Source organism: Heterobasidion irregulare, assembly GCF_000320585.1.
Source record: "Heterobasidion irregulare TC 32-1 unplaced genomic scaffold scaffold_04, whole genome shotgun sequence".
Taxonomy (NCBI): domain Eukaryota; kingdom Fungi; phylum Basidiomycota; class Agaricomycetes; order Russulales; family Bondarzewiaceae; genus Heterobasidion; species Heterobasidion irregulare.
Window position 1 is genome coordinate 2,756,489 of NW_009258200.1, and position 12,504 is coordinate 2,768,992.

General features: G+C 54.9%; 5 protein-coding genes across 5 annotated transcripts; 2 read left to right on the plus strand and 3 right to left on the minus strand.

Moving 5' to 3' along the window:
• Positions 1–1,971: 1,971 nt before the first annotated feature.
• Positions 1,972–3,179, minus strand: HETIRDRAFT_241554 (uncharacterized protein; the record flags this gene model as incomplete). The annotated part of the gene is made up of 5 exons (XM_009547379.1): positions 1,972–2,064; positions 2,182–2,419; positions 2,546–2,741; positions 2,807–2,984; positions 3,087–3,179. Coding segments are annotated over 5 exons (798 nt in total), but the record flags the coding sequence as incomplete, so codon positions are not given.
• Positions 3,180–4,585: 1,406 nt separating this feature from the next.
• On the plus strand, positions 4,586–6,521 carry HETIRDRAFT_426682 (glycoside hydrolase family 10 protein; the record flags this gene model as incomplete). Its single annotated transcript, XM_009547380.1, has 13 exons — positions 4,586–4,667; positions 4,719–4,807; positions 4,861–5,097; positions 5,181–5,271; positions 5,324–5,332; positions 5,386–5,503; positions 5,562–5,563; positions 5,624–5,644; positions 5,705–5,722; positions 5,782–5,910; positions 5,961–6,265; positions 6,361–6,417; positions 6,471–6,521. 13 exons carry the CDS (start codon positions 4,586–4,588, stop codon positions 6,519–6,521), a joined length of 1,209 nt encoding a protein of 402 aa, XP_009545675.1.
• An 845-nt stretch (positions 6,522–7,366) lies between these two features.
• On the minus strand, positions 7,367–9,535 carry HETIRDRAFT_40198 (transport protein Sec61 alpha subunit). Its single transcript, XM_009546335.1, has 8 exons — positions 9,474–9,535; positions 9,353–9,420; positions 9,016–9,295; positions 8,275–8,897; positions 8,006–8,221; positions 7,775–7,946; positions 7,692–7,711; positions 7,367–7,629 (listed from the first exon to the last, which is right to left on the minus strand). Exons 1-8 carry the CDS (start codon positions 9,481–9,483, stop codon positions 7,585–7,587), a joined length of 1,434 nt encoding a protein of 477 aa, XP_009544630.1. The 5' UTR covers positions 9,484–9,535; the 3' UTR covers positions 7,367–7,584.
• Positions 9,536–9,724: 189 nt separating this feature from the next.
• HETIRDRAFT_426684 (uncharacterized protein) lies at positions 9,725–10,322 on the plus strand (the record flags this gene model as incomplete). The annotated part of the gene is made up of 4 exons (XM_009547381.1): positions 9,725–9,727; positions 9,873–9,938; positions 9,998–10,240; positions 10,302–10,322. 4 exons carry the CDS (start codon positions 9,725–9,727, stop codon positions 10,320–10,322), a joined length of 333 nt encoding a protein of 110 aa, XP_009545676.1.
• A 492-nt stretch (positions 10,323–10,814) lies between these two features.
• On the minus strand, positions 10,815–11,487 carry HETIRDRAFT_439780 (uncharacterized protein). The gene has a single exon (XM_009547382.1). It carries the CDS (start codon positions 11,447–11,449, stop codon positions 11,030–11,032), a length of 420 nt encoding a protein of 139 aa, XP_009545677.1. The 5' UTR covers positions 11,450–11,487; the 3' UTR covers positions 10,815–11,029.
• Positions 11,488–12,504: the final 1,017 nt, after the last annotated feature.

Sequence of the window (12,504 nt, forward strand, 5' to 3'; positions counted from 1 at the left end):
CAGCAAGCCGACCGCCGCGTCCGCGGGCAAGGCGCGCGCCCCGTCTGCAGCTGCATCTGTGACTGCGGCCGCACCTGCGGCTGCGACTGCCGCAAGAGGTAGGGGCACGCCGCTTAAGAGGGGCGCCGCGCCCGGGAGGGCTGCGGGGGCCGGAAGGGGCGCTGCTGGGAAGGCGGCGCCGGTTGCGGGAGGCGTGGCTGCCGTGGTGGGTGCGGTCGTGGCTGTGGGAGAGACGGAGGAGGCTGCGCATGAATCCGAAGCGCCAGACTCGGCCGACGAAGCGCACGACGAAGCTGAGGCGGAGCATGAGCACGAAGACGTTGGGCAGCACGAGGAGCACCATTCGGAGCCTGAGACCGAGGCCGAGCAGCATACTGAGCACTTGGAGCTGGAAGAGCACGCACCCGAGCCTGTGCCAGAGCCGGAGCCGGAGCTGGAGCGCGCGCATTCGGAGCCCGAACTGGAGCTCGAGGCCGTACCTGCTCCCTCGCATGAATCTGACGGCTCGCCTGCGCCTGAAGTTGAAGAACCTGCATCGTCCGATGAGGCAGAGGGCGCGGAGGAGAGACGACTGGATGAAGTGAAAGTGCGCCATACGGAGGGCGGCGATCTGGAAGACATCGTGAACATGCTGCAGGGACCGGCCGTCCTCCCCAAAGCCATCCCAGCGATCTCGGATGGAGACATCGCGGGGGAGATTCCCGACGAGGAGTAAAGCTAAGGACCGTCGCGAGTCGGGCAGGGGCAGGGCAGCACCGCTAACAGCAGACAGATAATGATGCATCGGGGTGGACGGGTGTGGGTGGGGTGGGTGGGCTCAGAGTTTGAAGCACGCTTTGCTTCGGCTGCGTGTATGGACTGTACATTCATCGGTGAGGGATTCGCGATCTATTGCTCCACCCGTGGATGCTCGGAATGGTGCGTGCTGACGGATGAGGGCAGACAAAGTATCATACAGAATCATAAATCGAATATGTGCTCCGAGCTCCAGACGAGGCTATTGTCTGCTTGCCGGACACAGGACGTTCCTCCGTCGCGTCGGGTCGCCTATTGCTTACCATCGTTTTATTTGCTCCCCTCACTTTCTGCGGTACATGTCGGTTCGATTCGATTCGTCGAGATACTTTGGATTTATATAGCCTCCCCTTTTTCACCCCTTCCCCTCCTTTCGTCTCCGTCTTTTCCCGGTCTCTGGTCGTCGTTGTCGTTCCGGTCGTTGTCGGGCATTTTTTTAAACATCTCCGGCATATCTTGGCTTCGTCGCCTCCGTCTGCTTGATCTCGATGCTCAGCGCTTCTCACTTGGCCGTTCGTCCTCTCCAGCTCGTTCGCCGTCCGCCGTTCGGTTTCTTTGGATCCACAGATCACGCGTGCATTTTCGACACCCCACCCACCACCCCACGTTCCCACTCTCTTCTTCTTGTTTCGTTCTCGAATACCAATATACGCATATTACGATACATCTATACCCGCTTGGCCGGCAGGCAAGTTTGGATGAAATCGTGATAGTGAAATCCGTACTTGTATACATACAGAAGCATGCAATGGCACCGCAACGCAGTCGAATGGAAGGCGGTCGGGCGGAGTGTGCATGACAAAATGGATTCGCAGTGACAGTGATATGGAAGCTGTAAGATGCGCGATGGGTCGTGAACGCGTGGCCGGGTAGGCTGGTGCCACAGTATATGTGCGCCGTCAGGGGAAGATCGAGCCGCTGTTCGGCGCAGCCCACCCTCTCGTCACTCAGTCAGCGACGAACGCGCATCTCAGCTTTCGACGACTTTTGCGAAAATACCGCAGTACGGATCAGCTCCTCGTTTTTCCGATCGATAGTACGACAGCTTCGAATCAAGACGTAGCATAAACACGGGCTGCAGGCTCAGGTGTACCCGGTCACGACTTCCTCTTCCCCTTCTCCTGCGAGTGTGGTGAGGTTTGTGTCCTCCGGCGTGGTTCCTTCGGTGGCTGTTAGCGGCGGTGGCGACAAGGGGAGGACGGCTGTCGCTTTCCAGCCACTCCTGAACGACGCAATGGCCGCAGCGAACCCGAAGATGGAGACCCATATCTATATAACCATGGAGTACATCAGCACGGCCGGGTGGAGATATCGCTGCAGTAGCTCACGTCGTTTTTAAACAGTCCTTGCTCCAGAGACCTGGAATGGAGAGGGCATTGAGTATACGATGTTGAAGCGAGGTATAGATAGATAAATGCAATGCTCCTCGTACCAATGAACTGTCAGCGGTAGGTACCCGACGTTCACCGCGAGCTCGTTCCACCAGGCATCCCAGCGGCGCTCGAGCTCTGCGTGCTCCTGGCCCTTTACCTTCTCCTTGCTCAGCACGCGCTCGCGGCGCAGCAAGAGCGCGCGGTCTTCGCGCAGGTGCGCGAACTGCAGGACCACGTACAAGGCCCAGAACCTGGTGGACCAGAGAGACAGCGCGGTTGAGTCCAACGACAGCGTGCGTGGAGACGCTGGTGGTCCCTTTGAGGGGGCGGCAGAGGATGGCGTCAGGGAAGCGGTCGTCGACGGGAGCGGGGACGACGGAGAGGAGGAAGATCGCGAGAAGGGGAGGGAGATGGACGACGGGATTATCTCGTGTGAGAGCAGGTAGTAGAGGTGTTCCATGGGGTAGTACGCGAGCATGGACCATCCCTGTGCACGCTCGATCGTGAGCAGGCGGCGTGTGGGCGGTGGAGAGCGCTCGAGCGATATCAGCCACTGGAATATGGGAAGCAGACCTGCGTGTACACGAACGATGGTACAGTCAATATGGAGCGAATCGAAGACTATGCGAGCTACGCACCCCATATTCTCCAGAGCATCCGCGCATCGCTGACGGTGCTCGCAAGCTTGTTCAGGGCCGGTGCGGCGGTGCTAATTGGCTCCTTTCTAAACCCCGCACGGTGCTGCAGCCTCGCGCGGAGATGGAGGATCGGAATGAGCAGTTTGGCAGCATATTGGATGACCTGGACGCTCGTTAACTTCGAAGTCGTGGCTTCGGATTGACGTCATTAATCACCATGAATAATTTACTATGGAACGAGTTTATTAAGCTCTACATTTCAAGATGCAAAATTAGGGACATACTCGCTCCCGCTCCATGTACTCAGATAGCGAATGAGATGGTCAAGGGTCTCGGAGGGTGGTACCAACGCAAAAAGGCCAAGGCTGAGGTCGTTGAGTCGCGAAAGAGTGATGGATTTCGACATATTTTTTTTCGAAGAGATCCAAGTTGAGTGCAATCCGACGTATTGTAGAGGTCGAGAACGACGAGGAGGTGAACACACAGTTTGATTTATCGTAGTAGAGGCCTGGTTACGCCAATGATTGCTTTCCCCACAAAGTATCGGCTAACCGGCACGCGCGCTTGCACATGATTTCACACACGTTATCGTGAGAGATGCTTACCTAGCTTTTGCTAGCTATATAATGCGCTCTGGGCACTGCGCAAATTTCATCGAACAAATCCCTGGGGACATAAAAGTTCGGGCTCGGTTAGATCTTAGCCTCCTTGTCCGCGTTCCAGTCCCCTAGACGGACCAGGTCTTTTCTGAAGTGCAGACTTCTCTGTTTGATTGTCTTTTTTCTGTCCTGGAAGCATCGCTTCGGCTGGCGCTCATGAGTGGCGGAGGGGGATCAGGAGGAGGCAGTCGGCTTCGGAGAGACCGACATTCTTTCTGTTTGGTGCGGCCGTTCTTTTTCTTTTTGGTCGTGAGTGATCCTGTCTCGCGTTCTTGTATTATCCGATTCCTCAAGTATTTCCCATCAATATATATCTTTTGTGCCAAGTTATACTGCGAGCAGATGTGAATCATTTCGGTTGTTTGTTGGCTTTTCTGTGGATGATTATGCATTGAAAATGTTTAGGTTTTTGATGTTTTTCCACCCATCTCCGAGTCCTAATGCTTCTTTCGTCGAGCATGTGCAGCCCGTTCCCGAGGCGGCTCTCCGATGACCTTGGAAGAGTGGATAGATTTAGATGTTGCAGGCGATTCCGCAAGTTTTCTGTCCACATGATCTTCTACACACCTTTTCACAAATCGTCGTTCTAGCTGTCAACATAGCGCTGAACTTTGTTGTTTTTAATTTATGGGGAGGCGCTGATATGTCTACACACACCCGCTGGGCCATACACCGATCACTAAAACTTAATGCCAGCAAACACCCGAATTTTAGCCAATGTCTCCAGCACCGATGATTGACCGAATGTGGTGACGACTCTTTTGTGCTGCACCGCGCGCGCCGGCCTCTCCGCTTCCCTCCGGGCCCCATCTGACATCCATGTCCTATGGCATTTTAGAAGATCACTATTTTAAGAAGCTCTTTCGTGTCAGGGACTATACTGGGGCTGTCCGGACGTCCCTGCGAGTGATACGCGTGGTCAGCGTACGCAGTCTCCAGACCCTCGTGTGAGCTCGTGGCCGCATTTATTTCAAGCTTTCTGCGACGTCTTGCCGGAGATGTGCTAGCAGCCAGGTTATGTGTTTCTTCCGACGGACGTGTACATAAGTGGGCACACTCCGTCACCGACACTCCCCAAGCTGCAGCTCAAGTTCGCCTTGCTTCCGTCTGGGTCTTCAAAATGATCAAGCTCGCCGCGTCTTTCGTCGCTCTCATTGCCTTCATGCCATATGTGACCGCCCAGCAGGTTGTCTGGGGACAGTGTGAGTTCAACAGCTCTATTGCTTGAGACTCAATAGTGAAAATCCACGCAGGTGGCGGTATCGGTTGGACTGGCGCCACGACCTGTGTCTCCGGGACTGTCTGCACCACATACAGTGACTATTACTCGCAATGCGTGCCCGTATGTTTGGTATCAATGTCTGGAGCTTATGCCAATTCAATGCCGTATTTCAGAGCTCCAACGCACCTACCACTGCCCCGGCGAGTTCCACTGGCAGCTCACCAACTAGCACGGCCTCCTCGCCAGGAGCGACGTCAACCGCGAAACTGAACACCGTCGCAAAGGCTGCCGGAAAGCTCTACTTTGGGTCAGCAACCGACAACCCCGAGTTGACTGATACTGCCTACGTCGCTATTTTGAGCGACTCGGCACAGTTTGGTCAAATCACGCCTGGCAACAGCATGAAATGGGTGAGTGTTTGCGTTTCCGTCGTCGCTCTTCGTTGCACGATTCCCAGGAAGAACTTCTCTGATGCGTCATAATACCGTGACAGGACGCTACAGAACCCGAGCGTGGTACGTTCACATTCTCAGGGGGTGACCAGATCGCCACGTTGGCCAAGAACAATGGCCAGCTTCTCCGCGGTGAGTTTCCCCAGCCATTTCCCGATATTTCGACTGATGAGCCCTCGCTCAGGACATAACTGTACGTCTCAACTTTCGGTGGCTTACACCGAGCAGTTACCGAGTAGAGACCAGGCGTGTGGTACAGCCAATTGCCGTCATGGGTAACTGCTGGCAACTTCAATGCTTCGACTCTGGCGAGTATCATCACAACCCACTGCAGCACTGTCGTTGGGCACTACAAAGGGCAAATGTATGTCTATTTTCTTTCCCTATTTGACGGTGTGAATAACACATGCTTCCTCTTCAAGATGTATGTTATCGTCAAGCTCAACAGTTTTGACCGATATTCTGATTTTTTCATTTCTTTGAGACTCCTGGGACGTTGTGAACGGTACGTTGGCACCCCCATACCCGCGCAGAGCTGATCTCTGACTTTAACCAACCTTTTTAGAGCCCTTCAACGACGATGGTATGTAGGGCAGTGCAGGGAAAAGCTTCGGCTAATCTTAGGCTTCATATGATCAATAGGCACCTGGCGCACGGATGTCTTTTACAACACGCTCGGGACCTCGTATGTGACGACTGCTCTCGAGGCTGCAAAGTCGGCCGATTCGAATGCCAAGCTCTACATCAACGAATACAACCTCGAATACGCCAGTAAGCCTCTTACTTGCAGATGGTACCCATGTGTTCATAACCGTAAATAGGTGGAAAATCCACCGCCATGATCAACCTCGTCAAGTCTCTCCAAGCTGCGGGTACTCCAATTGACGGTGTTGGGCTGCAAGGCCACCTGATCGTCGGAACTGTCCCCACTGCCATTCAGTCGCAGCTTTCTTCCTTCACTGCTTTGGGCATAGAGGTAGCAATCACTGAGCTTGACATCCGCATGACCCTACCAGCCACGGCGGCGCTCCTCGCCCAGCAGAAGACGGACTATGAGAACGTCATCAAGGCCTGCAATGCCGTCCCGAAATGTATCGGTGTGACTACCTGGGACTACACTGACAAGGTGCGCCGCATTTTGTCGACTGTTTTGAATTCTATGCTGAGCATGATTTTCGCTTCTATTGCTCTAATAATTCGACATCGGTATCGCGATATTAGTACAGCTGGGTGCCCTCGACCTTCCCAGGACAAGGAGCTGCGCTTCCTTGGGACGAGGTCAGTCGTTGCGGTACTCAAGGGATCACCGAGTCTCACCATGTGATATGCAGAACTTGGTCAAGAAACCTGCTTTCGATGGCATTGTCGCCGGATTTGCTTGAAGTCTCATGTTTCTTCCTGGTTATTGCGGCGCTCGGTTGGATATATTATATCCCAACCTTGGGGAATAAAAGTGATGCCTGCGCGTATCGCTACCAGTGTTCGCGTTTTATTCCATCGAATCAATTTTTTTTTGAAGATTCTGATCGTGATCTTGATCTTGTTTCTGTTTGATTACCGTTGACTCTCGCAGTGTCTTATGCTCTCTTCCACCATTAGTTCAGCTAGATTGTCCTCCATCGGACAAAATAGGCCATCTCGCGAGTTCCCTCAAGATAGGTCTATACCAACCGGGGCTGTGGGATCGAATGCGCCGATGAGGATATTGTCAAGTCTTGCAAGGATATCTCGATATTCGGGCTCGTTTTGAATACTCACTTCGTACTTTCTTGCAAGATCAGTTGCCAAGCTTCAGGCTTTCAGGATCGAACCGCATATTTTCTCCACCCAGCTTGTTCGCCTGTATAGCCATGCGTCTGGTCTTGCATCCACACGGAAAAGGGCCGTTGGGACTCGCGTCAAGCGGAATACTTGCACAAAAGGTGGTAAGGCAATGACGGTGTGATGTAGCGTGCACAGCAGATCTTTTGATCCACCGATGGGGTGGTCATCTCGCTGTAGATATCAATCCATCAGTCATCCCTTACAGAAATAATCTCATGCATTGGAGGTGTCAAAGACACAACAAGGGGTAGTGAATTATCGGACGCGTCAACTCTTCGAAGCCGTTAACGGAACTGGCTGAAAGATATAGTAAACCGATCAAATACCGTTAGGTAGATGATCGTTAAAACATAACAAGGCCTCTATGTTCTCTGTTGCTGCTTTGATTGTTGCCCAAGGCCCTGCATGTACAGCTCACAGCTAAACCACTAATTCATTGCCATGACGCGCTCAGTACACCACCCTACTTCTTGTCCCGAAGAAAAACACGATCGATCCCGGCGTACTGTGTGTTTACTACTGTACTACTAGACTGCTGTACGAGTAGGGTGCCCGGCCTCAAATCAACCTCCGTCCCAAGCACCACGATTTTACACTTCGCCAATCCCTGGATTGACTGATTTAGATGAAGTCGCCCATGGCAGCCATTTCTGGACCGCCGGATTCCTAAAGAGGGTGCCGTTAGTCTATGCGTACATAGACAAACATGTGTATGCTAAGCGACTTACCCTCATGCCAATTTCCCAGTCTACGAGAAGAAAGAGAAAGGAGGGGTAAGCTTGGATACGGTATGTGAGAATACCAGACGTACAGCTGTAGATGATGGTGACGGCCATCAAGATACCCGTTCCGCTTCCAATGGCGCCCATGAGATCAGCCGACACAGAGAGCAGGCCAAGAATGGCGCCTCCGAACGCAGCGGCCGTAGGAATGACACGCTTGAGCTCCTTGTACATTGAGCCCTCACGGTGTCCAGCCATAACCTGTCCAACATTAAGATTAATGCCAATGTCGCTCAACTTGTACCAAAGGAAAGGCTTACAAGTTGCTGGTCTTTGAGCTGCTTTGCAATATCGCGTGGGCCGCTACCGGAGACTTCGATCCACGTCTTAGAGAAGGCGGCACAGGCAGATACCATGAAGATAACGTAGATGGCGGTATGGATGGGGTCGAGGAGCGCAGCATGAAGGGTGTGCGGGGGCGACATGTAGTATGCGATTCCAGAGACGGCAGCAAGCTGTGGAGAGTCCTCCAAAGGCTGCAATGCGAGACCTCAAATCAAGCCATAGAATGGGACACCACGTGACTCACCTCCCAAACACCGAGGAGCTTGACCAAAAAGTTTTCGGGGAATCGTGACGCCAGCATTTGAGATACAATGAAAACGTTCGACGTGAGCGCTGACTCGAGCATGATGGGCATGTTGGACGTGTAGAACAGCTTGACGGGGTACGATCCTCGCTGGCCACGGAAGCGGTTCGACTTCACAGGAATCTCGAGGCGGAAACCCTGCAGATAGATGACGACGGCAAACACGGCGACAGTTGCAACGAGGTTCATGACATTTGGCAGGCGCTCGCGCCAGAACGCCTCGCGGAGCGCGCGGCCTTTGTCGTTCCAGGTGAAAAGAAGGTGGAACAGCGACACGATCGCGCCCTCAAACTCGGGCCCGCGGCCAGTGTTGACGGTGGTAGGAGAGAATGCCTTCCATACAATCGACTCACAAATATTGGTCGCGATGAAGAGAGAGATGCCGGAGCCGAGACCGTAGCCCTTCTGCAAGAGCTCGTCAAGAAGGATGACGATGAGACCGGCAGCAACAAGCTGGATGATGAGCAGGAGACAGACGCCGGCGCCTAAGTCGCGGGGCTGTCCATAGAGACCGGTCAGGACGTAGACTGTTGCTTGGCCAAGGGCGATGATGAGAGCAAAGACTGCCAGCAAGGAGGGCGTCAGCAAACGAACTGACTTTTGTACATCACCCCGAGGCCGTCACCGCCGTACGACGACATGCATGGGCGAGTTTCGCAGTAGAAAGGGGAGATCACTCACGCTTCTGGGCACCGCTGAACAGAGCACGATCTTCCTTCAAGGAGAAATCAACCTCAATAAGATTGGCACCCGCGAGGAGCTGCATGATCATCCCGGAGGTCACGATTGGACTGATACCCAATTCCATAAGAGTTCCACGGTTGGAAGCGAGGATGACACGCATCCAGTAGAGGGGGTCAGACGAGTCGGAGGACATGATCCCGTACAGCGGGACCTGTGAGCAGACCAAGAAGATGAGGAGTGTGACGGCCGTCCATAGTACTTTCTGATTGAAGGGGACCTGAGAAGAGGGGAAGAAAATTTAATGAGTGACACGGAAAGAGCACCGGGTGCATACCTTGCGGTCCGGGGAGGAAACCTCGGGGAGTATGGGGAGGAAGGGTCGAACGAGATTCAAAAACCGGACTGTAAAATGGGTCAGCGTGTGCGGTGTTGAGGAGGGTAAAAGGAGAGCATACACCCGCTCATCGTTGAAGAAAGAGCGGAGGAGAGACGGGCACAGGAGGGGACGGAGTGGTTGGGTGGTTATAACAGACGACGCCAACGCGACTCGCGGATTACAGACGTGGCAGTACAAACATCGCCAAACTCGCGCTCGCGTGGCCGCTTCGGCAATCACCGGGGGCCTGCTCTGCAAAGTTTCCTGCTCGTCGACACCCCCAACGATCCCCACGCTCACAGACGCCTACCCCGACGCCCACTCTCACAAATGGTGAGTCTATGTCTCTGAGAGGCACACAGAATGCTCCAAAAATCTGTCTGTCTTGAAATTGGAGCATTGGAGGTGGATGCACATCTGGATAGACGGATGGAGGAGCCCATGAACCGATGGCTAACATACCTCTCCCAATTTACAGGCCTCCGCAGAGCTCGCCGCCACGTACGCCGCGCTCATCCTTGCTGATGACAACATCGAAATCTCCGTACGTTCGGAGCCCACATCTGCACTGGAACATTGGACTTGACCGCGTCCCACATACAGTCTGACAAGATCGTCGCTCTCACTTCTGCGGCCGGCGTCGAGCTTGAGCCCATCTGGGCTACGCTGCTTGCCAAGGCATTGGAGGGCAAGAACGTGAAGGACCTTCTGTCAAACGTTGGATCAGGAGGCGGTGCCGCCGTTTCGGCTGCCCCCGCCGCCGCAGCGGCCGGTGGCGCCCCTGCTGCCGAGGCGAAGGAGGAGGAGAAGAAGGAAGAGGAGAAGGAGGAGTCAGACGACGACATGGTACGTCTTTCCATTCCTTACCTCCTTTGTGATTCGCTCACTTACCGCTGGCGGTGTACAGGGCTTCGGTCTGTTTGACTGATTTATTTCTTTTCGTTTCTGCATTTTGTCTCCGCCGCTATCTCTCGTCGTTGTATCCTCACGCCCGATTGCACATTCCAAAATACATGACTCATGCACATGGCCCATGCGAATTGCACGGATCACTAACGAAGCCTCGAGAGCTCTCACATCAAGAATTCAGGCGCTTTGAAGCTAGTCTTGGTATGTACTATCGTCGGAGAGTGATGTATGCCGTTCCACTCAGTTGCGTACACTTTGGTGATTTATACCGCCATGTCCAAAACCTAGTGGTGATTGTAAGGATTGAGGCAGCGCTCAAGAGAGTACTGCAAATCTTTTGAAGAGAGTTACCGCTCGCAACCTACACTATCCTCGTCCAAACACTCCTCAAACTTGCTATCTTGCATAAAGCGCTGTCATGCACATTATTCCTGTCGCATGTCATTAACCAAGCGCTCCCTATTATATTGACGGGTGTACGCTATCAGTACTCTAATATCAGGGCAAGCCAGTCAGGAAGAAAGAAACACATATATATAGAAATATGCGGAACGGTCATGACAGGGACATGCGACATGAGAAACGTACAAGCCAGATATACGTATGTAAGAGATATGTGTTACGGTGTATATGGTTGGCTGATTGCTTGGCGTGAGATGGGACGGTGGGTATGCAGGCCTGCGGTGTGCTCTATCCGTGCCTAGTGCGAGAGGTGCGCACGGTGCGTTAGAACGGGCGAATCGGTATGCGTGAGCCTAGATCCTGAGCTGTGGTGCACAGACGTGCGGACTGTGGAGGGGATTCTGGAGTATATGGGCGGAAGGAACCCGGAGCGAGGGACATGGAGTAGGGACGACAGGAAAACATCAAGATGGACGTAGACTTGGTAGATGCGGAGAATGAAAACGACGAGGATGGAGCAGCGAGATGCGAAGCGGCTGGACGAAGTAGGCGAGGCGGGAAGCGGAAAAACGAAATGAAATGAGACACAAACAGCTTTTGTACCAGCGAACGGGGCGAAAATAGGCATTCGGAAAGCAGTCTAGCAGAAGTCTCCGCCCCTTCCATCTGTGTCTCCCGCGGCTCACATCTTCCGCACCGCGCGCATTCCCATAGGACCAGGCGCTTCAGCTGCACCGGCACCATGTGAGCTCACGCCCTTCAACTTACGCATCGTCGCTGCGGGGTCTCTCGCAGAAGCAGCGGCAGCAGGCGCGAGACCTCTCGTCGAAGCCGCCGCCGGCAGTCGTGGTACTGGAGGTGCAGAGGCAGACGCGGATGCGGGCGCGGCAAGCCCAGACATACCGAAGCGCGAGGGCGGGCGGAGTCCCGATGGCGCGCCGATTCTGCTGGTGCCACTTATGGCTGCCATCGACGGCCTCTTCGAAAGCCCCGCCGCAGGCCCAGCAGGGGGCTGCAGCTTGGATGCAGGTGCGCCGTAGCTTGTGCTCGCGGCGCGCGCTCTGGTGCTTGCAACTGTCGCGGTCGTAGCAGTGGGAGCAGCCGGCCGCGAGACTCCCGCGGCGCCTCGCACGCGCGCGGCGATCTCGCTTGCGCGCGCCGCTTTCGGGAGCTCTGTGCCCGTAGGGGGCCGCTGCAGGCCGTGGATGACGGTCCTGGCGCGTGGGGCGGGCGCGGGCAAGTTGACCTGAGCAGACTGCGAGGTCACCGGTTCAGGGGCAGCGGTGCTTGTGGTGTTGCGTGGGGGCAACGCGCTCGAGCGCCTAGCGGCCATCGACTCGGCCTTGGGCTTCTTGACGATGCGCAGGGCCGCAATGGGCACCGTGGCGGCGGGCCTGAGAAAGGAGAGGCGACGCTCGGACGGGACATCTCTCGATCTCTTCCCCTTCTCCTTTTCTTTTGGGGCTGACCCTGTGGCGAGTTCAGTGGGCAAGGATAAGGCCGCGGACAGCGCTGGGGCTGAAAGAGAGGCGCGCTGGGCGGGCGCACGCTGCTTTACGGAGGCAGAGGCTTGCGGTGCTACGGAAGAAACCGGTGTTGTCAGGGTTTCGGTGAGGAGGGAGGGTAGAGCAAGGCTTACTGCGCTCGGAAGACGATGTTGCGTTGGAGCTGGCGCGATGGCGCTGGACTACTTGAGAGTCGCGCTTCTGCACAGGCGTGATCAACGCGGGCGGCTGGGCTGAGGAGCGACGACGGGAGGGGGGGCGATTGCCGGCTGCTGGATCAAGCTGGACGTCACG